The sequence below is a fragment of the Perca fluviatilis genome, chromosome 8, assembly GCF_010015445.1.
Source record: "Perca fluviatilis chromosome 8, GENO_Pfluv_1.0, whole genome shotgun sequence".
NCBI classification, from domain to species: domain Eukaryota; kingdom Metazoa; phylum Chordata; class Actinopteri; order Perciformes; family Percidae; genus Perca; species Perca fluviatilis.
In genome coordinates this window covers 20,904,842-20,931,320 of record NC_053119.1, presented here as the reverse complement: position 1 = coordinate 20,931,320, position 26,479 = coordinate 20,904,842, and the positions used below count along the sequence as shown (strand labels likewise).

At 38.8% G+C, this 26,479-nt stretch overlaps 1 protein-coding gene, 2 long non-coding RNA genes and 1 other non-coding gene across 4 annotated transcripts; 1 reads left to right on the top strand and 3 right to left on the bottom strand.

Annotated features, from left to right (window-relative positions):
* Positions 1-244: 244 nt before the first annotated feature.
* hal (histidine ammonia-lyase) lies at positions 245-12,091 on the top strand. Its single transcript, XM_039808291.1, has 20 exons — positions 245-534; positions 725-785; positions 1,028-1,055; positions 1,144-1,218; positions 1,305-1,377; positions 1,498-1,564; positions 1,663-1,700; positions 1,815-1,940; positions 2,084-2,223; positions 2,410-2,457; positions 7,975-8,122; positions 8,226-8,321; positions 8,740-8,798; positions 8,960-9,040; positions 9,213-9,278; positions 9,369-9,534; positions 9,803-9,937; positions 11,065-11,173; positions 11,296-11,365; positions 11,506-12,091. Exons 1-20 carry the CDS (start codon positions 288-290, stop codon positions 11,635-11,637), a joined length of 1,965 nt encoding a protein of 654 aa, XP_039664225.1. The 5' UTR covers positions 245-287; the 3' UTR covers positions 11,638-12,091.
* LOC120563855 lies at positions 8,269-15,779 on the bottom strand. Its single transcript, XR_005640016.1, has 3 exons — positions 15,746-15,779; positions 12,526-12,577; positions 8,269-8,342 (listed from the first exon to the last, which is right to left on the bottom strand). It is a non-coding gene; the product is annotated as an uncharacterized LOC120563855 (long non-coding RNA).
* Positions 15,780-16,203: 424 nt separating this feature from the next.
* trnay-gua lies at positions 16,204-16,291 on the bottom strand. Its single transcript is given in 2 exon segments — positions 16,204-16,239; positions 16,255-16,291. It is a non-coding gene; the product is annotated as a tRNA-Tyr (tRNA).
* Positions 16,292-18,687: 2,396 nt separating this feature from the next.
* LOC120563854 lies at positions 18,688-20,288 on the bottom strand. Its single transcript, XR_005640015.1, has 2 exons — positions 19,942-20,288; positions 18,688-19,832 (listed from the first exon to the last, which is right to left on the bottom strand). It is a non-coding gene; the product is annotated as an uncharacterized LOC120563854 (long non-coding RNA).
* Between the last annotated feature and the right edge of the window lie 6,191 nt (positions 20,289-26,479).

The following is a 26,479-nucleotide window of genomic DNA, read 5'->3' as shown; positions in this document are numbered from 1 at the left end:
ACTCATCAAGTTTGGCTCCTTCAAAAACTTGAACGTGTCCATGTTTTTCGGTGCGTTTCTGTGATTACGTACACGCAAGTGGGTCAGTAGCCTATGTCCAAACCATGGTGCAAACATCTATGTGACTGACTGGCCTGTGGAGGTCAATGATCCCCAGAGGTGTGACTCCGGCGAGGCGCGGCTCCGAGCGGTGCGCCTGATTGGCGGGTGAACTTGAGGAGGCTGAAGGTGGTCCCTTCGAGAGCGGCGAGCAGCGCTCACTGAAAGCAGAGTCCCGCTGAAGCGCAATGCCTTGTTTTACTGTCCACATCCGAGATGAGTGGCTGGCAGTGCCCTGCCGGGATACCACCAACACCATCCGGTGGCTCGGACAAGAAGCTCTTAAACGTTACGTAAAGAACAAACCAGACAACGGTGGCATCACGGCTGTAAAGGACACTCGTTTTGTTGTGCGCAGGTGCCAGGGTTTGGGTTTGTTGGACGCAGATGACACTGTCGAGGATGTACTGGAGGATAATGACTTTGTCGAGCTCGGTAATGACCGTATGCATTTAAAATATAAGAATGTAGAATGTAGGGCCTATGCATCCCATTTTGGGGACAGTTTTGTGTGCGTAATTGTGTATGGTTTATGTACTGACGATTCGAGACATTAAGATTTAGTTACAGAATCTACCAATAAGAGGAAATGTGTACAGTGTGAATTATTACCGTGTGCTTACAGCTATTGAAGGCGACACCATGTCTCCTGACTTTATCCCGTATGAGCCTGGAGTTTCTCACCTGTATCCTTTCACAAGTATTTGTGCCATAATTATATTAATTATACGGGTAGCCTACTGTAGTTTGTACTAAATACTATCCGTTTTTCATTTTGTTTATGCCATTACATTGTTTTCAATTTTGGGTAACAATGACTTTTGAAAGAATAAAATAAACCAGAGTCATATATATTTAATAATAAAATAACAGTGAAGGGCAACATTGTATTTTGCTGAATGTTATCCTTAATTAAACTGCGAAACAGCACAGCAGCATACAGGGAACCTGCAGAGGTAAGTGTTTACTTTATCCATTCTCTATTAAAATGTAAAACATATATTATACCGACTACTTCTGTGTTACATGGCTCTCTCTGTGCAGTACATTTCCTTGGACGGCAACACGCTGACATCGACAGATCTGGTCAATTTAGGAAGGGGACTCTACAAGATAAAGGTAATGATCAACAAATTGTATTTGTTGTCATGGCTGGTCTGTGCAATTTGACTTCAGATACTCATTCCTTTAACCAACATTTTCAGCTGACTCAGGAGGCAGAAAGAAAAGTTGTGCAAGCCAGAGAGCTTTTGGACACCATTGTCAAAGAAAACAAAGGTTAGGATACATTTAAGAATAAATAGCTAAGTTAACCTGCTACTGCAAAAATACAGTATTTCAGAAATCAGTGATCCCATGTATTGAGTTATCTGTATCTCTCTCTCTCTGTTCCTCCAGTTGTTTATGGAATCACAACAGGTTTTGGCAAATTTGCCCGAACAGTCATTCCTGTCAGCAAGCTCAAGTAAAGACAATATTTTACAGTCCGTTTTTTGTTGTCAATGTTAGACCTTCTATTGGAGAATGAGCTTTTTTATGTGCTTATGTGTGCTTTTTCCACAGGGAGCTGCAGGAGAACTTGGTGCGGTCACACTCAGCAGGTAATAAAGCTCAATTACTATTTAAAATGTCAACAAGTTAGTGCTCCTGACAAAGTGTTTTAGGTTTTGCTGTATTTAAAATCACCCCCATGGATGTTATACTATGGTGTGTAGGTGTTGGAAACCCGCTAAGCCCAGAAAGGACTCGCATGCTGCTCGCTCTGAGGATCAATGTTCTGGCCAAAGGGTACAGCGGAATTTCTCTGGAAACCCTTCATGCCATGATCCAAGCCTTCAATGGTAAGCCACCAGCCTTTATTTAGCTTATCTGACCTAGGATATCAGCTTCAGTTGACTGCTGATAACTTCCGTTAGGGATCAGTATTGGGGAAACGGACTGTCGTATGACTAATCTTCATCTCTGACTTACTCGTTCCCTGCAGCTTCCTGCCTCTCCTTCGTCCCAGAGAAGGGAACAGTGGGTGCTAGTGGAGACCTGGCACCCCTTTCTCACCTGGCCCTTGGACTGATCGGGGAGGGTAAAATGTGGTCTCCCAAGAGTGGATGGGCAGATGCCAAATATGTAAGATCATAATATAAGGTCATAATGACCTTTCCATGGTTGTACAACAATAACTTGCTTAATGCTGCAGGAAATGAGCATTTTGCTTGTAAGAGTGACAGGTTGCAAGGTCCAGCAGGAAAACATATTTGCTTTTTGATGCCTTTTGACCTTTTACATGTTTTTTCTCCTTTTATCTCTGGCCAGGTCCTGGAGGCCCATGGACTGAAGCCAATATCACTAAAGCCTAAAGAGGTAATCTTTAAAACCAATCATGCTCTCTCATATTTGTTTTTTAACTGCACTAAAGAAACTGGTATAGGGTTCACTGGGAATACAATGTGCTTTCTCCTCAGGTACATATTTTAGAAGAACAATTATAGTGTTTATATTTACAATTAAAGCTGCGAGCAGCGATGGACGGGCCCTCGCGCCTCTGTGCGCGTCGGGGTTACCGGCAGACGCCGCTCCCTGCGACCGTGCATTAGCGCGGCACTCAGACACCGCAAATCGTCACCAATGAAAAAGGAACTCCCCGCTGAGTTCAATGATACCTCACACAAGACTCTACATCATACAGTTCATTAGCTGTGAAAGGGGGCGTGGCCAAAGTATAGGGGGTGGGCCAAACCTTTATCAATAAAAATGGAAGTCTCTGCTGAGTTCATTGATACCTCACATATGACTCTACCATAAACGGGTCACCATTTATATAAAGGGGGCGTGGCTAAGCACAGAGGGGCAGGCCAAACAATCAATTCAATTCAATTTTATTTATAGTATCAAATCATAACACAAGTTATCTCAAGACACTTTACAGATAGAGTAGGTCTAGACCACACTCTATAATTTACAAAGCCCCAACAATTACAGTAATTCCCTCAAGAGCAATCAGTGCGACAGTGGCGAGGAAAAACTCCCTCTTGGGAAGAAACCTCGGACAGACCCAGGCTCTTGGTAGGCGGTGCCTGACGGTGCCCGTTGGGGATGCGATAAACAGTGGCAGTAATAGTCACATTAATAATGGAACAGTGACTTCAAATGGTAGTCGTAGTAGTTCATGTCATATCAGTGCGCTGCAGGGCGTTACAGGATGTAGCGTGGCCCAGCCGAGCATGGATGGACATAGCAGGAAGCAGCAGGGTTCAGCAGGACGCAGCATGACATTGCAGGGCACCGTAGAGCTTAGCAGGGAGTGCAGCAGGACCACGGCGACAGCTGCAACCAAGATCTTGATGCCAACGTTCTCCAAGGAAATACACTGGGACTCCAGGGAGTAAACTCCCCAGAAGCTAGTATTAATAACAAGCATTTCTGGGATGGGATGCACTCAAATGGTAATAGAAAGGGAGAGGAGAGAGCAGCTCAGTGTATCAAAGGAAGGAAGTCCCCCGGCAGTCTAGAACTATAACAGCGTAACTAAGAGAGACAGGTCATAAGGAGAGGTGGCTTGTTCGGGCTTGAAACTCTCCCCTGCCGGATTGGGCTGTGCTGGCCTGCCTCCCTCTACTTTTGTTATATTATTAATCTAACGACTATGAAGAGACACATGTGGGCCTGGTTAGGCGGACGCTGCAACTCCTCACTCCCTAACTATAAACTTTATCAAATAGGAGAGTTTTAAGTTAATTCTTAAATGCGGTGACAGTTTCTGCCCCCCGAACCCAGATTGGGAGCTGGCTCCATAGGAGAGGAGCCTGATAACTGAAGGCTCTGGCTCCCATTCTATTTTTAGAGACTCTAGGTACCACAAGTAACTCTGCATTCTGGGAGCGCAGTGCTCTAGTGGGACAATAAGGTATTAGGAGCTCTTCTATATATGATGGTGCTTGACCATTTAGAGCTTTGTAGGTCAGGAGAAGGATTTTAAATTCAATCCTGGATTTTACAGGAAGCCAATGCAGAGAAGCTAATACAGGAGAAATATGATCTCTTTTCTTAGTTCTTGTGAGAACACGCGCTGCAGCATTCTGGATCAGCTGAAGAGTCTTAAGGGACTTATTTGAGCAACCTGACAGTAGGGAATTACAATAGTCCAGCCTGGAAGTAACAAATACATGGACTAGTTTTTCAGCATTGTTTTGAGACAGGATATTCCTAATTTTGGCAATGTTACGAAGATGAAAAACGGCTGTTCTTGAGGTTTGTTTTAGATGGGCGTTAAAGGATATATCCTGATCAAAAATAACCCCTAGATTTCTGACAGTAGTGCTGGAGGCCAGGGCAATACCATCCAGAGTAGCTATGTCTTTAGATAATGAGGTTTGGAGGTGTTTAGGCCCCAGCACAATAACTTCAATTTTGTTAGAGTTTAACATCATAAAATTATAGGTCATCCAGGATTTTATATCTTTAATGCACGCTTGAAGTTTAGCTAGCTGACTGGTTTCGTCTGGTTTGATTGACAAGTATAATTAGGTGTCATCCGCATAGCAGTGAAAGTTAATTGAGTGTTTCCTAATAATATTACCAAGAGGAAGCATATATAAGGAGAATAGAATTGGTCCAAGCACTGAGCCTTGTGGAACGCCATGGCTAACTTTAGCGTACTTGGAGGATTTATCATTAACATTAACAAATTGAGATTGATCAGAGAAATAGGACTTAAACCAGCTTAGAGCGATTCCTTTAATGCCAACTAAATGTTCCAATCTCTGTAACAGGATTGTATGGTCAATAGTGTCAAATGCAGCACTAAGATCTAGTAAAACAAGAATGGAGACAAGTCCTTTGTCTGCAGCAGTTAGATCCTAAATCCTAAATCCTGATTGAAAGTCATCAAATAAACTATTGCTATGTAGAAAATCACATAACTGATTAGTAACTACCTTCTCAAGGATCTTGGATAGAAAGGTTCTTTGAGTAGTCTCGTTGGGATGGGGTCTAAGAGACAGGTAGATGGCTTAGCTGAGGATATCTTTAACATTAATTGTTGAAGGTCTATAGGATAAAAGCAGTCTAAGTATATGTCGGGAATAGTCGTTCTTTCTAGCGGTCCTGCGTTTAAAGGTGAACCGTTAGAAGTTGAGGGCAAAAGGTGATAGATTTTATCTCTAATTGTTATAATTTTATCATTAAAGAAGCTCATGAAGTCATCACTACTCAGAGCTAGAGGAATAGATGGCTCAGTAGAGCTGTGACTATCTGTCAGCCTGGCTACAGTGCTGAAAAGAAACATTGGGTTGTTCTTATTTTCTTCTATTAGTGATGAGTAATAGTCTGATCTGGCCTTTCTTAGGGCCTTCCTATAGGTTTTGAGACTTTCTTGCCAATCCAAACGAGATTCTTCCACTTTGGTGGAACGCCATTTACCGAGGTTTTCGTTTTAATTTGTGTGTGCGAATTTGGGAGTTATACCAAGGTGCTAGTTTCCTTTGCTTCATCATCTTCTTTTTGAGGGGAGCAACAGAGTCTAAAGTCGTCCGTAGGCAGGTCGTAGCACCGTCTACAAATGTATCAATTTTAGAGGGACTGAGGTTAACATAAAGGTCCTCTGTTATGTTAAGGCATGACATAGAGTCAAATGCTGTTGGAATATCTTCCTTAAATTTAGCTATAGCACTGTCAGATAGACATCTAGTGTAGAAGCTTTTATCTAATTTAGTATAGTCAGGTAGTAAGAATTCAAAAGTAATTATAGAATGATCTGATAATACAGAATTCTGCGGAAATATTATTAAATCCTCAATTTCAATACCATATGCCAGCACAAGGTCGAGGGTGTGGTTAAAACAGTGCGTCGCCTTGTGCACACTCTGACTGAAACCGATTGAATCTAATAATGAGTTGAAAGCAGTACTAAGGCTATCATTGTCAACGTCCACATGGATATTAAAATCCCCTACAATAAGTACTTTGTCTGATTTAAGGACTAAACATGATAAAAACTCAGAATACGGACCTGGAGCCCTGTAAATAACAACGAATATAATTGTCTGTAATGTTTTCCATTTTGGATGTTGAAGATTAAGAACAAGACTCTCAAACAAGTTATAATTTAGTTTAGGTTTAGGATTAATTAACAGGCTTGAATCAAAGATGGCTGCAACTCCCCCTCCTCGGCCTGAGCCTCTAGGAATTTCAGTATTAATATGACTGGGAGGAGTGGCTTCATTTAGACTGACATATTCTTCATGGCCCAGCCAGGTTTCAGTAAGACAAAATAAATCAATTTTATTATCTGATATCAAATTGTTTACCAATAATGCTTTAGAAGACAGAGATCTAATATTTAATAGTCCACATCTAATTTTCCTATTTTGTTCTATCGTTGCAGTCGTTTTAATTCCAATTAGGTTGTTAAGTATAGCGCATCTTTTGTTTACCTTTGATTTAACCGATCTGAGCCAGGGAAAAGACACCGTGCTTATTAGACTATGTGAAATCACCAATGAAGAAGGAAGTATCTGCCGAGATCAATGATACCTCACACAAGACTCTACCTTAGATGTGTCAGCATTTATGAAAGGGGGTGTGGCTTAAACATAGGAGGCGGGCCAAACCATCACCAATAAAGAAGGAAGTCTCTGCTGAGTTCAACGATACCTAACACAAGACTCTACCTTAAACGGGTCATTAGTTATAAAAGGGGGCGTGGCTAAAGATTACGGGGCGGGTCAAACCATCACCAATTAAAAAGGAACTCTGTGCTGAGTTCAATGACACCTCACACAAGACTACCTTAAACGGTTCAAATGTTATGAAAGGGGGCGTGGCCTGAGTAAGTGGGCGTGGTTAAATTAGAGGGTGCGGCTCAGTATCACATGTAGACCACACATTTTAAGTTTCATGTAAATCGGATGATGTTTGTCATATAAGGCAGGTTTCCTGTTGCCAGCGGGGGGGCGCTATGACCAAAAGTCAATTTTGGCCTGTAGGTGTCCTCAGGCCTGGACCCTTGTCAATCGTGCGAAATTTTGGGCAGATTCGACAACGTACACTCAAGTTACAATAACTTATTTTTTCATCGCTAAACACTAAAAATCCATCGGATGAAATCTCTAGGAGGAGTTGGTTAAAGTATAGCACTTTGACTTTTAGGCCTACTTCCTGTTGCCACTAGGGGGCGCTATGACTTTAAGTAAATATCGGCCTTTATTTGTCCTCAGGGTTGGACTCTTATGAATCCTGAAAAGTTTCGAGCCAGTTGGACAATGTACACTCGAGTTACACCCACTTCCTGTTTCGGCGGCGAAACGCACAAAATGGCCGCCCCGCCACAGCCACGCCCTATGACGAAAAGTTTTTCTTTTAACAACTTTTCATCCTTAACATCTTAAGATGGCACAGACCGAGTTTGAAGTTGGCCGAAATCTCTAGGAGGAGTTTGTTAAAGTACGACATGTGGAAATGGCCAAAATCGCACTAATTTCGAACTTTGAAATCAAAATGGCGGACTTCCTGTTGGGTTTAGGGTATGGCTCTAATGAAGTTTTTTGTACATCTTGACATGTTACATATGTGTACCAAGTTTCGTGAGTCTACGTTAAATGCACTGCAGGGGCTCAATTTATTTAACTTTCTAGGGGGTGCTAGCGAGCCATTTTTGTGCGCCTATTCCCAAAACCCTTAAAATACGTACATTTTCACCAGACTTGATGCGACCACCAAATTTGGTGAGTTGTGAATATGTTAAGCCCCTCAAAAAGCCAATTAATTTGCTTTCGGCACTCGGGCCCTAATAATACAACACAATATAGTGCACATTGCCTTGCATTCTCCTAGTGGCTTCTTAAAGTGGAAAATGTGTCCCTCTCGCTCTTTCCCTTATAGGGTCTTGCTCTGATCAACGGGACCCAGATGATCACCTCTCTGGGGGCGGAGGCTGTGGAGCGAGCCCAGGCAATTGCTCGGCAGGCAGACATCATTGCTGCTTTGACCCTGGAGGTGCTAAAGGGAACCACCAAGGCCTTTGACAGTGGTGAGCAGCAGCAGTGAACAAAATCACAAAACTAGATGGAAAAATGTACCTTAAACTTTTTGTATCAGTTTCATCCTTCCTCATTTTCTGGTCTCCTCTGCAGACATCCATTCGCTGCGGCCCCACCCAGGACAGATCGAGGTGGCCCTGCGCTTCCGCTCGCTGCTGGACTCTGATCACCATCCATCCGAGATAGCAGGTCAGAGGACAGGCCCATATTCTAAAACAGACAAGTACCACAACGTTATATCACACAAAGTCATTGTAATACACTTAACATCTGGGCAGCACTGTTGCCTTACAGCAAGAAGTCTGTCCGGTGTTCAAACTTTTCTTACCGGGCCACAATTGGTCAAGTTTGCATGTTACAGTACTGCCATATTTGTGGGAGTTTCCTCCCAACCAAAAGACAAACATCTGTAAGGAATATTTCTGCGCTTGATCAAGGTGGTTTCAGAGCTGGAGCACTGCACTGTGGCTCCCCACAGCCCATAAATAGGTCATGAATGGTTCAATTGCAGAGGGTGTATCTCCCCAGACGGATTAATAAAGTATAGCTTTTGGTAATATTATGCCTGTATTAATGTGTGTCATCTGGTGTTGGTATGTTTTTCCAGAGAGCCACCGGTTCTGTGACAGAGTCCAGGATGCCTACACCATGCGATGCTGTCCTCAGGTAACCTCAAGTCAAGTTTATTTATAGATCCCAAAATCACAAGTTTCTCCCTCAGGACCCTTGATCATGGTAGATCCAGAGCATTTTTGGAATTGGAATAGGACCGTGCTCAAAGTGTTGTTCAGTTGTTTCTGAGCATACCTTTTTGTTTCTATACACAGGTTCATGGAGTCACCAATGACACAATAACATTTGTCCAAAACATCATCAATACAGAAATCAACAGCGCCACTGACAATCCTGTATCCTTTCTCGACATAAAGATGACCGACCAGACTAGTACATAAATTTAGATGTGCCACTTTTTTCACTGCACCCAAAACTGTTCAACCACAAATTCTAGGTTCTGCCACAAGTTATATACTGGATTTTGTGGAAATCAGAGGTGATTTATTTTCTTAACGGCCGTACAAGATGGTATTTGCAGAAAGAGGTGAGACCATTTCAGGTGGGAATTTCCATGGCGAATACCCAGCTAAGGTATGTATATTTGTGACTTATGAAATATATTTTGAGTATTTATTGTAGATTTCGTTCCCCTCTCTTTCATTGCCATTTTCTTTCTTCTAGGCTCTGGACTTTTTAGCCATTGCAGTCCATGAGCTGGCCTCCATAAGTGAGAGGAGGACCGAAAGGTTGTGTAACCCGTCTCTGAGTGAGCTGCCTGCCTTCCTCGTCAACGAGGGAGGACTTAACTCAGGCTTCATGATTGCTCATTGCACCGCTGCTGCCTTGGGTTAGTGTGCACAAAAAGAAAACAAAATGGAGCATTAACATCAGTAAAGTGAATTATATGAAACTTTATGTTAAATAAAATAGATGTTTGTTGGTAGAGTTAAATAGGTTGTAATATTGAATGTTGAATTTCAGGTAGAATATTTTTAACAAAAAGATATATGTGTTATAAAGATAAACACCATTTTAATTTATCTGAATCGATGTCCCTTTTAATTGAATGTTTTAGCATACACGTTAAGTCCAATTTCCTTTTCTGTACTGTCTAGTTTCAGAGAATAAAGTTTTGTGTCATCCATCGTCTGTGGACTCCTTGTCCACTAGTGCTGCCACAGAGGACCATGTGTCCATGGGAGGCTGGGCTGCTAGGAAGGCCCTGAGGGTTGTGGAGCATGTGGAGCAAGGTAATGCTTTTCAAAATCCAGGTATGACTGGATAATTGCTACTATTCATATTTAAAAAAAAACATCATATTACAGTAATTGTAAGGCATAGATATGGGCATAAAAATGCTAAACACAATGATGCAGGTTTCTGACTGAAACACCAAATGGCTAACTTTATAGCGATAACAAAATCAGTTACACAGGCTGCTACATAGTTTAGTTATATAAAATTCAACCACCCAACTTTAAGTAAGATTTAAAAGCAATAAGCAGCAACATCCATATCATACCAGTGCACACCAACTGTGGATAAAAGTGAATCAGCAAACATTTGCATGGTTGTAAATCAAAGCTCAATCAGTGGATATAGTGGTTAACTATATCCACTGATAATATTAAACTACAGGTTTAAAACCCCTATTAAATCAATGCCTTTCTAGCTAAATTACTTTAGCTTTTTTTGTGGGAAAATATATATTCATATATATTCAAGAAACGATACAATAGTAGTTGCAATCTATGTTGGAATAGACCAGATTTAAAGAGAACAGAGGTCTTTCAACCTACAATTTCCGTTTCTACGTATTTTGTAGTGGATCTTTAAGGTATTGGAAGAGTATTGTGAGTTTTGTTGAATCCAATGGCTGCTCCACATACATGTACAGAAATAAAACATCTAATTTATGTGATATTCCCTTATGATTTTTTAAAAATATGATTATCGACACATTGCAAAACTAATTCAAGGATAGGATGAAGTGAAGCATTTTCAATGGGCTCCACAATCTCTCTTTAAGAAATACATAGTTTAAAAAATTTATGATTGAAGCCAAATGAGTGCTGAAGCCTTTCTAAAGCGGTATTTGTGATTTGATAATCCTACATTATTCAATGTAATGTCATACCGAAGATTTGGTCCAGTCACTCACATTGTAACCCACTCTGATGTGTTCAGTATGCAGCATTGCAACCTTACTGAAAACACAATATTGTCATTTTAACACACCAAATGTAGTGATATCAATTACCATTAAAAAGAGGACTAACCCAAATAAGACATTTAAAAAAAAAAAATACTATTCTTTTGCAAATTCAAAACCTGATTATGCATTTGGTCACATCTAATGGATGTTTTCTGTGATCAGTTCTTGCTATAGAGCTGTTGGCAGCCTGTCAGGGTATTGAGTTCCTCCGCCCACTTCGTACCACCACTCCATTGGAGAAGGTCTATGACCTTGTGCGTAGCGTTGTCAAGTAAGTCAAACAGATGTGGCTAAGGTCCACTGAAATTATGTACAGGATAGTTAATATTAGTTAATATTTATCCACTGTTCCACTTGTGACGCTCATACTCTCAACTATTCTGCCATTAACAGACCATGGATTAAAGACAGATTCATGTCTCCGGACATTGAAGCTGTTCACCGTCTTCTACTTGACCAGAAGGCAAGTGACAAATCTTTTGGAGGAAGCAATGTTAATTCATTCTGTGGCTTTAAAATTTATCAAATCTATATGTACATATAACCTCCAGAGGGATGGTAAAATTGTGATCTTTAAGTGACATGTTTGTATTTTCAACTCAGGTGTGGCATGTGGCCAAGCCTTATATCGACAAGTATCAGACAGAGTACATCCCCGAGTCCCGTCCCGGCTCTCCTACTGCCTTCTCTCTGGAGCCTCCAGCATCCCCGAGGAAGCGTGTTCGTCATGAGTGAAAACATGTCAAATGTTTGATATTTTGCAATAACTATATCATCATCATTTATTGAGACTTTTGTGAATTTGAATGAAAATGACCCACAATTTTTGATTGTTTGTTTTGACCCTTGAAGAATAAATTCATACTTTGATTTCAGACATTTTTAATCATTAAGGATATCTTGTTGAACTTGCATATAGCTTACACACAGCCTACCTTACACCACTGTACAATAGAATTGTATTTATCTAAGCTTTTGTTGTCCCTTAAAATGTGCGTAATTTAGTTTGTATTGCCACGACTACCTCAGCCATTGTACAATTTTCACATATCAAATGATTTTAATGATGTAGCACAAACATTACTATGATTAAATGTTTGTTTTTTTCTGGTATAATTACATGAAATCTTAAATTATTGTCATCTGTATATTTCCATCTTAGACAACACAATACACGTTTTTAAAGCTCTGCTCTTGAATGGTTTGTATGATTATGTAAGTCCTGCTTTCTGCTCACTTTTCCTGTTAATATGTCTGTACATTTAGGGCATGTTTGTGGTTGACAGAAATGACTTACTTAATGATACGCTAACTTATTTCTGGTTTGTCATCACAATATTTTAAGATTACTTTTAGTAGTGGCAGTGGTAAGTAAGTACTGATAGCAGTAGTAGTTGCAATAGCAGCAGTGATCTATCTCCTATCATTGTTCTGTCATTAAGATGTTACTTTTACACCAGAAACCATGTATCAATTGGCAAAGTTAATACATACACACAGTGTAAACACTCAGAGAGGAATGTGTTCTTGGGTTTACATGCACACTGCTTTTGTTCTCTGTGTGCTGAACCTTAGGGATGTAAGTTTGACAGAAGTTTCCTAGTCCAGTTAAACAGCACCTACCTGTCCAGGCTGAGATGTCACTCTGCCACCTTGAGGTGCTGTGATAAAAAACCTGAGGAAGATAAAGTGGTATGTCATAGACCTGCAAAGGCAGTGGTCAACAAATTCAAAGGTTACACAAACATATCATCACAGTTAGTAGCACAAGGGGCAATCTGTTGTTCACAGAAATAGTTCAACCTTAACGCCTTTGTCCCATGTGCTTAGCCAAACTTAAATGAATTTGTGTCGTTGCAATCTCAGCCTTCCAACCTCAAACTGTTAAATTTAGTTTGCTGCTTTGACTTGACAAATGCTTATCATTAAATGAAAAGTAAACATGTGTTTCTATACAAATCACAATTATATACACAAACACATAAGTCCAGTACTTCTTAATTATGCAGAAAAGAGTCTCTGTTAAAGGTAACACCTTTTTTTTTTCTTCTTTTTTTTCAGTTTAAGCCCATGTTAGAGCAAACATTATTGCGCCTTATAGGCTACATACTGTAACTTAACATCTAAAATGTTCTTAGATGTCATACCAAGCCCGCGATTGTTTCAAAACAGTAATTCATCCATCTAATCAATATAAGCAAACCAAAAATATTATATAAGGTCATGGATGTTTAGAGGCACACTTTACAAACGTTATAATGATGTGAACTACTTTTTAGTTATGACTTTTAACAAATTCTTAACATTCGATGTCCATATAGGATCATTCCAGAATTGGAGGACATTTCATGTCCTACCTATGAAATTTCAAATAATCTATGTACAATAAACAAAAAATGCAGTAATTGTGTAAACAACACTTGTCCTGAGACTAAATATAAATAGACTTGAAGATTTTTTTTTTCAAAAATATTATTGAAAATAAAAAATAAGTCTCTAGCACCCACTTCAGTGCCATTTTTCTCTTGTCCCACCTTAGATGACCAAATTGAATGTTAAATACAACCGTTAAAATACATTTGACCTTTTTTGTATATTTTTGTTTATATATGCCTCTTTTAATTATTAAAACATTTATTTTTATTATAGAACTATTTCAAATAATAAAGAAATTCTGCAATAAAGTTATGTCCCACAACATACGTGCAACCCTGTTGCCGAAACATATTTAGCTAGTTTATTTAGCCTGGCAGAAGAAGAAGAAAAAAACAGTTTTTTGGGGGGTTTTTTGGAAAAAATTTTACAAAACAAGTTATACAATTTCTGAACAATACGGCATCATATACAGAGATAAACATTTCCAACCAGGGAACAGCACACATCTTTGATAAAGTAAAAGATAAATAGCAGTAAAATAAATTATAAAAATAAAAGATAAGTATATATAAAATTTAAATGGGCACTTAATGCATAATGAGAAAAAAAATAAGTAAATATAGACATAGAAAACAATATAAAGGCAATATGAAGAAAAAAATCAAGGCTATAGATCACATTTCCTTGAAAAAATCTTGCAGTAGATCAGCTATATAAATAGTTTTCTTATTATTAATAATTTGGATAGACTCAAAAAAGTTCCGGAATTCAATTCTGAAGTGAGCTGGTCGAGATTTAGAAAATGTTGCTTTATGGATATGAAATTTACCTTGTAGAATTAATAAGTTGACAATTCTGTGTATTGTTTTGTTTTTGTTGTCATAATTAAAAATAACCACAGCCGCAAATCTTGAAATAAATTTGTTTCATTTCATTTTCATTTTATTGGGGATAACAAATTTATACGGTAGAAGCCATGTTGATTCCCAGTGAATGTTAGAATATAAAGAGTTCCAAACAAATTTCCCCCGTGGAGTGATTTTCCTTTTGCTGTAAAAGTAATTCCTTATATGTTTATTTGTACATTTATGACTTTTAATATTTATTCCATTAACAAAGAAGATTGGATCCAATTCTTGCAATTCTTGTCTCTCAGAGTGACATTTCATTAGTTGAAGAATTTCACTAGGTACAGCATTTATTACCATTTGGTATTCTTTGTGGGTGATAGGAAAAATTTTAGCTCTATGAAATTCCTCATTTCTTCATTTTGTAAGTCTGCAAGAAAAATTATATTCCTATCAACCCAATGTTGCAGATATAAAGACGTATTCTTTCTGGTTATGAACTCATTGTTCCATATAATAGTTCTGTGTGGAGAAAAGTTGTGTATAAAACATAATTTTGCAGCGTTAAGCACCTGTTGATGAAATTTAGATAACTTTTGTGATAACTTAATTTCATTATAACTGCATTGTAATATAAATTGGAGGCCTCCCATTTTTCCAAAAATTGTCTTTGGAATAAAGAACCAAAGGGATTTTGGAGCTTTTAAACCTTCTTTTATCCATTTAATTCTAAAGGTATTGATCATATCCATAAAGTCTATTACTTCCATGCCACCTGCATTTCTTGGGGCTGCTAAAATCTCCTTTTTTAAACGATGGCATTTGTTTTTCCAAAACAAAGATTGGATAGGGTAAATAAATCTAGAGATTCCATCTGCTTTACTCAAAAGAACTCTATCTAACATGGACAGATCTCTCTGAAGCCACATATTGAATATATTTTTAGTTTTTTGTATTTTGGGCTTGAAATTCTTTTGTCGTTCCTTTAGAGCTTTACAGATATGAATTCCAAGGTATTTAATACTAGATTTCACTGGTATATCACACATAAGATTTTCATCAGTGTTATACAGACACACAATTTCACATTTTGAAACATTAAGTCTTAAACCCGATGCCAGAGAAAAGGACTGTATTTCTTTGAGTGAGTTTCCAATTTATTGTTTATCAGAAGAAAAAAAACAGTGAGTGACATGATTCGCAGGAAATGACATCACTAAGCAGTTTGCCACCAGAATGGGTAGAACAAAGGTATGTTCTCTTTTCGATTTTTCATATTATTATACAACTTTTAGCCTTGATTGAATGTGTCACTTTAACCAATGCAACCCTGTTACACTTATTATCAGAATAAGACAAATTAATTTAAAGGTTTTCTTCTGTTTTTACATAGCTAGCTAAGTAAGTTTGTCCTAAAGATGACAGTAAGAGCTAGCTAGCTAGCTAAACAGCTAGATTCTATTCATGAGAAAAGGCTAACATTAGCATTACCGTAATTTGCAACTCTGTTACATACATAATAAAAAATAGTAAAATAAATGGCCAATTTTTCAAAATGATGGATGCCTAAATTGTCCAATTCTGGAATGACCCATAAACCATTTAAACAGTTAACTAACCTTGAAGTCTCAGTATGGGTAGCTAGCGATCCCACTATGGCCGCGTCAAGACCCGCCCTTCAATAGCATTTATTGGCCAGGTGTCCATGAGAACGCAAGGTAACGTAACCCCATTTGTTCAGGTCCTATCCCCTGACCAATCGGCTATCCTAATCCTAACCTTAACCTTTACCTACTCGAGGTGAAATGCCTAACCCCAACCAATCGAGCTGCTTCGTAGGGCGAGTCTTGGGGTGGTGTGGCCATAGTGGGATTCGTAATTTTGCGTACGGGTAAGCTAGCTAAAGTTACAGGAAAATAAATAACTTTCTAACTAACACTAAGCAAAGAAACGTTATTGATAGCAGAGCAATAAGCAAAATAAGCAAAAAACGACTGACCGTACAAGTGCTGTAAATCAATAGAGCCGGCCATCCAAAATGATCTACGGTCAGTAATAAAAAATGAAAAAAAGGATCTCCTTCGAGCCGGATTCGAACCAGCGACCTAAGGATTTCAGCTGTAAGCCACTACAGTCCTCCGCTCTACCAACTGAGCTATCGAAGGGACGACACGAGGTATTGTTGCACTGGTATATTCAAATCCGCTTTGCCAAATATTTTGTTCAATAATTTTGATATCAGGGTTAGTTTGACATTGTTTGGTAAAACCGCGCACCCCGTTAAATATATTTTGCTAAATGGCACAGCTGTATCCCATAGGCTACTAACAAATACTCATCTTAAGATGGAAAAAAATAAATAAACAAGCAACATTAAACGTACCTTTCGTTCGCCTATACACAGACACAAACAGGTGTGATAGATGTCACGAAATCTGTTAAACTTCTAACCTAACTCTTGGAGACATGCCTACAACATCATTTGGGAGTTACAGTATGGTGAATGTGATCCACAAATAACTGTAATCAATCAGTCCAGGATTGTTTTAAAAGCAGTAATTACAAAAGTTGTTTTCAGGGGACAAATTCAGCATCAGTTTGAAAAGTTGTTAAGCCACTCTGGACAACTGGCAGTTAAGCTCCTCTTATCATCACTGCCATCTCTTACAGTGCCCTACACAACAGGAAATACTACTGTTGTTATGTTTGCGGAGGATTTATTTTTATAGAGCAGAAAACACTTTGTTGTTGTCTCTGCATTGCTGATAGCTGCCGTGAGATGGATCTTATTGATGATTAGCTGTGCAGTTTGATGTAAAGTGCACCGTACCTTACAGTTACGAACGCTGGGTTAAAAATGATCTATGAGTAAAAGCTTTGCTATTGCCCACCAAAACCACACTGACTTAAATGTACTGTGAACATCTTAAGTTACCAGATGCTGTCTTAGGTTACAAAAAACTCCTTCAATAGAGAAGAGTAGAAGATATCTGTAGGATAGAAATATGCATATTTGCCTATAAATGGTCCATACATAAGAACAGGACAAATGGGACATTTCTGGAAAACAGGCTTACTTTTTAGTCGCAACTTTTACTATCAATCTGAGCAATGTAGCTAAAGAAACCCTTTACTGAGAATATAAATATACCAGATACAGTCATGACATCACTACAAGCAGGTAAATGAATCATATCCGCTTAGTATATCATGAGTAAATGATTAATTTGGAATTTGAAACTTGAGACATAAAAACCACAGGTTTATATTTATGTTACGTCTGTGTGATGAGCATTGAAGATGACTTATATTCCTCTATCTAAAACATCAATAATTTATATTCATGAATAATGTCATTTCTGTACTCTAAATTACTGCACTGTTCCTCAATAGTCATTTTGAAGAAGTCTAAATCGCACTTCTTTTAAACTAAATCCAATTGTAACCACTGGGTGGCAATGTTCCCCCATTTTCCCCTTGAATCCAACACATCTACTATATGCAAAGATATATAGAGGCTTGCAAAAGTATTCATACGCCTTGAACTTTTCCACATTTTGTCATGTTACAAACACAAATGTAAATGTATTTCATTGGGATTTTATGTGATATACCAACAGAAAGTGGCGCATAATTTTGAAGTGGAAGGAAAATGATACATGGTTTTCAAATTTTTTTTAAAAGAAAGAGTATGGCACAACTGCAAACCTCCCAAGACATGGCCGTCCACCTAAACTGACAGGCCGGGCAAGGAGAGCATTGATCAGAGAAGCAGCCAAGAGGCCCATGGTAACTCTGGAGGAGCTGCAGAGATCCACAGCTCAGGTGGGAGAATCTGTCCACAGGACAACTACTATATAAACCGGGCCTTTATGGAAGAGTGACAAGAAGAAAGCCATTGTTGAAACAAAGCCATAAGAAGTCCCGTTTGCAGTTTGCCACAAGCCATGTGGGGGACACCGCAAACATGTGGAGGAAGGTGCTCTGGTCAGATGAGACCAAAATTGAAGTTTTTGGCCTAAATGCAAAACTCTGTGTGTGGCGGAAAACTAACACTGCACATCACCCTGAATGCACCATCCCCACTGTGAAACATGGTGGTGGCAGCATCATGCTGTGGGTATGCTTTTCTTCAGCAGTGACAGTGAAGCTGGTCAGAGTTGATGGGAAGATGGATGGAGCCAAATACAGGGCAATCTTAGAAGAAAACCTGTTAGAGTCTGCAAAAGACTTGGGCGGAGGTTCACCTTCCAGCAGGACAACGACCCTAAACATACAGCCAGAGCTACAATGGAATGGTTTAGATCAAAGCATATTCATGTGTTAGAATGGCCCAGTCAAAGTCCAGACCTAAATCCAATTGAGAATCTCTGGCAAGACTTGAAAATTGCTGTTCAGACGCTTTCCATCCAATCTGACTGAGCTTGAGCTATTTTGCAAAAAAGAATGGGCAAACCTTTCAGTCTCTAGATGTGCAAAGCTGGAGAGACATACCCCAAAAGCCCTGCAGCTGTAATTGCAGCGAAAGGTTCTACAAAGTATTGAATACTTTTGCACGCCACACTTTTCAGTTTTTTTATTTGTAAAAGAATTTGAAAACCCATGTATCATTTACCTTCCACTTCACAATTTTGCACCACTTTGTGTTGGTCTATCACATAAAGTCCCAATGAAATACATTTACATTTGTGGTTGTAACGTGGCAATGGAAAAGTTCAAGAGGTATGAATACTTTTGCAAGCCTCTGTATAATTACTTTCTTGAGAAAATAAAAATGTTGGGTCAGATCAAATAATTTCCTGTTTGAAGTTCACTTACTTTTTAATCTATAGTGTGTATATAGTCTATAGCTTCAGGACTTTAAGTATCAGGACATTAGGGGTTAACCAGCTGATTGCATGTAATGATGACTTGTAATGTGTTATATCACAATACTTGTGTTTTTGTCACATTGACAGATTTAGTTAGCCTTTAGTTCTTGCTTCATTTGACAAGAATTTTTATTTTCTCTGTACTACTAAATTTAACTTATTTGAGTTATTTCAAATATTTTTAAATAAACCAAGGCATGATTATATGTAAAATCTTTTCCACATGTTTTGCAAGAAAATGGCTTCTCATTTGTATGGATTCTTATGTGTTCAAAAATGATGTGTTCAAAAATGATGTCCAAGTGAATCTTTTTTCCCACATGTTTTGCAACAATACAGGTCACTTGTGTGGATTATCAGGTGTTTATACAATTGGGACTTAAACTTGAATGCTTTGCCACAAGGGTCACATTGTGAGTTTACAGTGAATCTTTAACAAGTCAGAGTTGTTTATATTGTTACAGTGATTATTGCTTTTGTGACGTCTTCTCTTTGGTGTTTGCTCTGTATTTCTAGTTGATCCTGAGTCTCGATGCTTGCTTCCTTTCTGATCTTGACTCTCTGCTACACAAGAGTTGAGAGAAGAGGAGCTGGTGGTCACTTTTTGGTTCCCGTTCACTGTGGTTACTTTTCTCATTGGTAGGAGTCAACAGAACGGTTTCAGTCCCCTGCTTCAGGACAAGCGGCTCTCCCTTCTGACTGGTGCAGAGTTCCTCCTGTTTCCTCTGTGGAGGCTCGGGGTCCTCTTGGTGCAGACTGACGTTCCTCTCCTGAATACAGAGCTGCTGGTCAGCGAGAACCTCCTCCTCTTTACAGACATGCTGCTGAGGGAGCCCTGGGAGAACATACAACATGGAACATGAGTAAATAAATACCACACGTTTGTTTGTTTTAAGTCATGCACCTCTCTTAGTTTTTTAAAAGACCATTCAAGTTTTACTCACCTATCCTGTGTAACTTTATTTCAGGTTTCCAAACGATATCCAGCACTCTGCGCAGACGATCGATCTCTTCTTCGTAACGTTACTCGACGATAGCTTTTTTTTTTTAACTCCGAATATTTCTTCAGCAGCAGCAGCTAGTCGCTCGTTGACAAACTCTCAAAATCTCAATTGAGGACATTGTTGTTTAATTACAAACGAAATAATTATCTGCGGTAAGACTACAATATCGTCTTCCAGCTAATTCCATACGTCCATGGACTGGAGCTATTGATTTGCTGCCCGGCCAGAGTGCTGCCAGCGCCTGCATTGTTTACTGCCGCTGGATGTCACACTATTAAGTTCCCGGCAGTGGAATTGAAATAGCTTTTCGTTCCGTTTTCATGTTGTTGCTTTATAGGTTGCTCTGTTGCTTCATTTCACAGGGAAAATTGGTTATTTTCTCTGTAATATTACATTTAACTTATGTCTTTTCGAGTTATTTCAAAGAAAACAGTGAAAGAACAAAGACATTAACAGGGGTGGAAGAACTTAACACAGGTAAGTAAAAGTAGCAATAACACACTGTAAATAAAAAAAACACTGGATGCGTTCAAAATGTTAGTAAACGTGCCAAATTAGCAGCGTCGTTGTCAACATCGCGCTTTCGTGGCTTTAACCAGTATTATTTTTTTGTCTAGCCTCGAATCTTTCTGACAGAGAAATCTATAATCAGTATGAAATAAATAAATAAGCCATAAGTAAATAATTTATTCCCGACCACGCGACCACACGTGTGTGTGTGTGTGTGTGTGTGTGTGTGTGTGTGTGTGTGTGTGTGTGTGTGTGTGTGTGTGTGTTTTGTGTGCGTGCGTGCGTGCGCTTGTACAGCTGTCTTTGGGAGGATCAAGACCTATACACAATGAAGACATTTTTGGAAAGTACATTTTGGCCGCTCCTCACTTCTTCAAAGGCCAGTTCAAGGGTTACGACTTGGTTCAGGTTCAGATAAGGGTTAGAGCAAGTGTTGCTGTTAGGCATTCAGTTGTTGAATGCATTATGAGCTCATATATCAAAATCCTCCAAAACTGATTTGGCAGCCTTAACTACCCTGCTTAAATACAAGCTCACAGTGTTTTATTCAACATGTCTATTTTTCAATTGACTTGAGAGGGCTTTGACTTCATATTTTGCATCCAGATAATTTAGGGACCTGTTTTATTTTCCCAAGACCCATGTAAAACACTGCTGTAGATTCTGCAGGCAATAAATAGCATATCAAAATACCTACCATCCTACGTAGATTTTTGTTTTGTCTAAATTAGTGTGATTGGTATCTATAAAAGCATCTGCTTGTTTATATTCATTTCATGGTTGCTAGAAAACTTGGTAAAAAAAACCCAATCTAAATTATTATTTTTTAGTAATTTCAATTTCAACCACCACCCACTAGACGGCAGTGCGTGCACCCATTGCATAATGCAAACTTCTCAAAGTGATCCAAAAGATATGCATGCTATATCTTGGAAATATAACTGAAATGCTTATGAATGTGAATATGAAATGTATTATAACGTGTTATGGGAACAATGCTGCATACACATTGATGCATTGATAATGTAATACATACAATATTATATGACATTCTAAAAAAGGACCATTGTGTACTATGATTACTTTTACCTTTGGTACTTAATATATATTTTCTTTGTCTTTAACTGTAGTATTTTGGTATTGCTACTTTGACCTTGTAAATGATCCGAGTACTTCTTCCACCACTGGGAAAGGGTCATTAAGATGTAAGCCGAAAACCAATGAGTCTGTTGAGCAGAAAAGCGATGACAATAATTGCTTTCAGTGAGGTTTATTGAAGGCTTGTAATGATAAATAGCAATGCTTGCTGTCTTGCTCTCTGTACATGTCCACTCACCCAAAATGAAGATATATATTCATCTTGTCCTGACCTGTCAGACAGAAATGTATTACATGTGTAGCTGCTTCAACATACATTACAACAGTCATGGAGCTTAAAGCAGGGTCCCACTGTTGAGGCAGCAGACATTCCTCTCATAACACAGGCAGACTTGAATCTTCTCCATCCTTTACCGAGGTTATCATCCTGTCTGCCCCTCAACTGAGAACCCTCGGGGAGCTACTTAATCTCGCCCGCCTTAGGTAAAAGTCTAAAGGGTGGCTCTTCAAGACATGTTACCATCAATCATTACCGCTAATAGACAGCTTCACAACATAAACATAGTTATCCTCAATCTAGCACCAACTTTCAAACATTTTATGGCTTTCTTCGTCATTAAAGTGTGTTTAAAAGCTTAAATACTACAATTAAATGGTACAGCTGGTGGAATTTTCTCAAATAATGGAGTTTTTTTTTCTCTCAGGAAAGTTTTAGCTCAGAACAGCCCAAAGGCATCCTCATGATTAACAACTGCCATCGGTCTTCAAGGTCACCATGTCTGTCACGTCGCTTTTTGAAATGTATGCCTTTTGTGTTTTCCTACGCAACAAGGAGAAAAACCGCTTCTTTGGGCTGTCTTACATGGGCATTTTCAAATGAGCCTGCACAATGATGATCAAACACTTATAACACTGTCTGACTTTGTGCCAAACACACTCAGTCATTTCCATACTGCATGCCAATACTATAAAGCATACAATAAGTAGTAATTTTTTATAGTGCGCTGTTTTGGAGGTTAGTGTTGATTTGTTTACTGTACACGTTTGTGCTGATAGATAATGACAGAACCATGGGTGTGCCAATAAATGTCAATTTAGCTATCACTGTGGAGCACATTTGATATACAGTACAGGCCAAAAGTTTGGACACACCTTCTCATTCAATGTGTTTCTTTGTTTTCATGACTATTTACATTGTAGATTCTCACTGAAGGTATCAAATCTATGAATGAACACATATGGAAATATGTACTTAACACAAAAGTGTGAAATAACTGAAAACATGTCTTATATTTTAGATTCTTCAAAGTAGCCACCCTTTGCTTTTTTTGATAACTCTGCAAACCCTTGGTGTTCTCTCAATGAGCTTCATGAGGTAGTCACCTGAAATGGTTTTACCTTCACAGGTGTGCCTTGTCAGGTTTAATTAGTGAAATTTTTTCCCTTTATTAATAAAAAAGCAAAGGGTGGCTACTTTGAAGAATCTAAAATATAAGACATGTTTTCAGTTATTTCCCACTTTTTTGTTAAGTACATAATTCCATATGTGTTCATTCATAGTTTTGATGCTTTCAGTGAGAATCTACAATGTAAATAGTCATGAAAATAAAAAAGAAACGCATTGAATGAGAAAGTGTGTCCAAACTTTTGGCCTGTACTGTATATTTCAAAAAAAGCAAGTAAAAATGTCTTTTCCTAAACTAATCTATATGTTTTCGAGGAGCATCTCTTTTTCAGGCTGTGAGAAGAGTTTCAACTTTATGAAAAACATAACAAAAATTTGTCCACAATAGTGGATTCGACTAGATCTTCACAGAATACAAGATTTAGACAAAAAAGAATGAATTGTAAAGCTGCACACAATTATATCTAACATGGGGTGCTGTCCACCAATACTATGAGTGATGATACAAGATATAGCCAGCAAAAAAAGAAACATGTTCACAGTTAGTATTTAACATGCAACAGGGATACAGTGATAACTGACACTTAACATATGTCCCATCCTCTATAACATGTAACATGTAAACATGATCTGTAATATTAATTTTCCACTTGTGTGGCTGCTCCTCTGCTTTTTCAGCTATCACCTGTCAGATACTCAAAAGAAGAACTCACACCTGTGGTTTGTATGTTAAAACCTGTCACTGTTTCCTATCCCATTGTTCATGATACTGTATTTTTTGTGTGTGTGCTTTTATTCATGTGGCAGATTACATGACACAGGTACACTTTAGCCCTTTGTGGGCTTTCCGATCCCCTCCCATAACAATAAAAAATAAAACTGTCACACATCCGCCTGCCTGGCTTTTATGAAGGTGAAACTCCCCCAGTTGCCCTGTTTCTGTGTCCACTATTAAAACCAGGCTTGTGCTCAGTCATCTGTTGAGTCTTTCCTGTGCAAAAAGAGAGCATGTCAAAAGGTGATGTAAAATATAGAGTATAAACTTCCAGAAGTGTCTGGATGGAAAGGGTTGAGGGGGTGAGGGGAATGTGTGTGGAGGGGTAGTGGAGGCCTTTGCTGTCCTAAGTAGTATCAAGAGTCTTACTACTGTCATAGTATAATATGAATAACTATCAGTGGTAATGCCAAATGAGTTACATCATTGGAAGAGTTGCATTTTAGCACTAACGTTTACATAACGCAGAGCCTGTTTCTTTTTTGTGTCATTTCAGATTGAACCATCTGATAAAATATGGGTGAGGGGAATGTTATGGCTAGGAACAAGCAGACAGATAGCAGTGATAAACGTCATAAAAATGATAGCAGATAGCAGTGATAAACGTCATAAAAATGGAAGCAAAGAAGCAGAAGGTGTTTGGAGATTTTAATGCCTGGCCTGTGGGCAAGGCAGCTATGCCTGGAGCATGTCTGGCTTTTTGTCTGGCTTTTACAGGAGAGTAGACAGATTACTTGCAAGGGTTGAGATGGATCAGTGAGCTGAAGGTACTAGGTGACATGGCAGCATGAGGAGGGGCAAAGGGAACTATATCCTTTTACAGTCTGGAAATAAAGCAGGCCAGCGGCAGTGGAATGGCCCCGCGTCTCTCATCTTATTGGGCCATTAGTTGACGAGGCCACAGCAGCACCACTGGCTGCGAATGTCCAGCACCAGATTGTAGCAGACGGAAGCGATTTAACGTGGGAGGATTATTTCATCCCAGTATTTCATTGAACTATAGCCCCTCTGACTGTACTGTAATGCTTGACATTATTCATGAATGTACTTATCTGCAGTATTCCCACATAGATTCACTGTTGTTCATTAATCATACAACTGCACCTGGTTTGATCTTTTTAATGGAATAAGAGAACAGTGTTTTATTCCTAAAGGAATAGTTGGACATTATGGGCATTTTTGGGACATTTTGTGTTTCGCTTTCTTGCTGAGAGTTATATGAGAAGATTTATACAACTCTAATGTCATGACTGTAAATGTGAAGCTAGAGCCAGCAGATGGGTAGCTTAGCTTAGCACAAAGACTGGAAATAGCTAGCCTGGCTCTGTCCAAAAGTAAAAGCACCTCTAAAGCGCCTCTTAACCTCTAAAGCAAAGAAGCAAATAATTGTATTTCCCAAAATGTCAACCTATTCATTTAATGATTTGACTCAGTTGAATGTAAGTTGTGTAAGAGAGAAAACACCAAACAGCTGAAGTTAAAGAGAGTAAAGGAATTTTGTTGCTTTCATCCTGCTGGGGGAATACATCACAGACTAGATTAGACATCCTTTTTCTGCAGCATTTTTCACGGTGACTACTGGGATTTAAAGATCGTAAAAACATGCAAGTGAAGTGATGTACAAAGAGAACAGCTCAAAGTGCATCATCCCTTCCCCCGGCGAATCATCTCGAGACAACCAAAATAACCCATGCAAATCTAAAAACACAGACATGAACCCTGTTCAGAAGAGGCTGTCCCTGTGATGAGAGTAGCAGTATTCAAGGAATGTCCTGATCCGGGATGCCTTAAGGAAAAGACTTTGCTCATTACCCCCCTTCTTCTCCTTTAACATACACACCCATATGACAGGATGATTCATATGACAGGCCATATTCACTCTTGACCTGTGTATTCACAGGTATGATGCATATTCTCAATGACACTGTTCCCTTTTCATCTTCATTCATCAGTCTGTCCTGTCTTTGGTTGTCTACTCCACACTTTAAAGCTTTTACATAATATCAAATGATAATTATATATTGTGTTAGCCACTGGCAAAGCGCCCTGTAATATCATATGACAATTTTTTCTTCTAAAATGTCTCTTTTGACTCAATGAGGTGATTTTACTGTTAAAGTAAAAATAAAATGGTGTGCAACTGGATGGTTATTGGGGTCAAGGGTTGTGCGACCCCTCAGGTCCAGGGTTGTTGTCTGTCTGACAGGGTAGGTAAAGTGTAGTTAATGAGTGGCAGTTAGAAATAAGTGGTGATATGTGGCAGGAATGCAACACAACGGCATACTTGTCGGTCAGAGCTCAAGTGTCTGAGTGGGTTGTGGAGGCAATCTAAAAGTCTCACTTACTGTTTTAGACCAGTGCTTTTCTACTCTAAATATGATGACAACCAACTGCTTTAACTATGGATGCTTATTGAGGGAGGCAGAGATAAAAAGTAAATGAGGCTTGAGGGTAAAATATGCATGTATAGTTTGAGGCTGATAAAAATGGTCCTGTATGTATAGATGATTGTTTATTAATGGTGAAATATATAAGCATGATGACAGACTGTCACAATCACAATCACAATCATCATCTAAACATCCCCTTTATATGCCAACAAGTCTTCCAGAGATGGTTTTGATATTGCTCCCTTTGAAAAGTCTGATTTTAGAAACCAGCATGGGCGGGGTCTAGGAGAAGACAAGAAG

Excerpts from the sequence above, each read along its gene's own strand:
- hal (XM_039808291.1), top strand. The coding sequence starts at position 288 with ATGCCTTGTTTTACTGTCCACATCCGAGATGAGTGGCTGGCAGTGCCC. Across the intron at positions 9,041-9,212 it reads ACAGCGCCACTGACAATCCT|ATGGTATTTGCAGAAAGAGG; the intron begins GTATCCTTTCTC and ends CGGCCGTACAAG. Across the intron at positions 11,366-11,505 it reads GTCTTCTACTTGACCAGAAG|GTGTGGCATGTGGCCAAGCC; the intron begins GCAAGTGACAAA and ends TTTTCAACTCAG.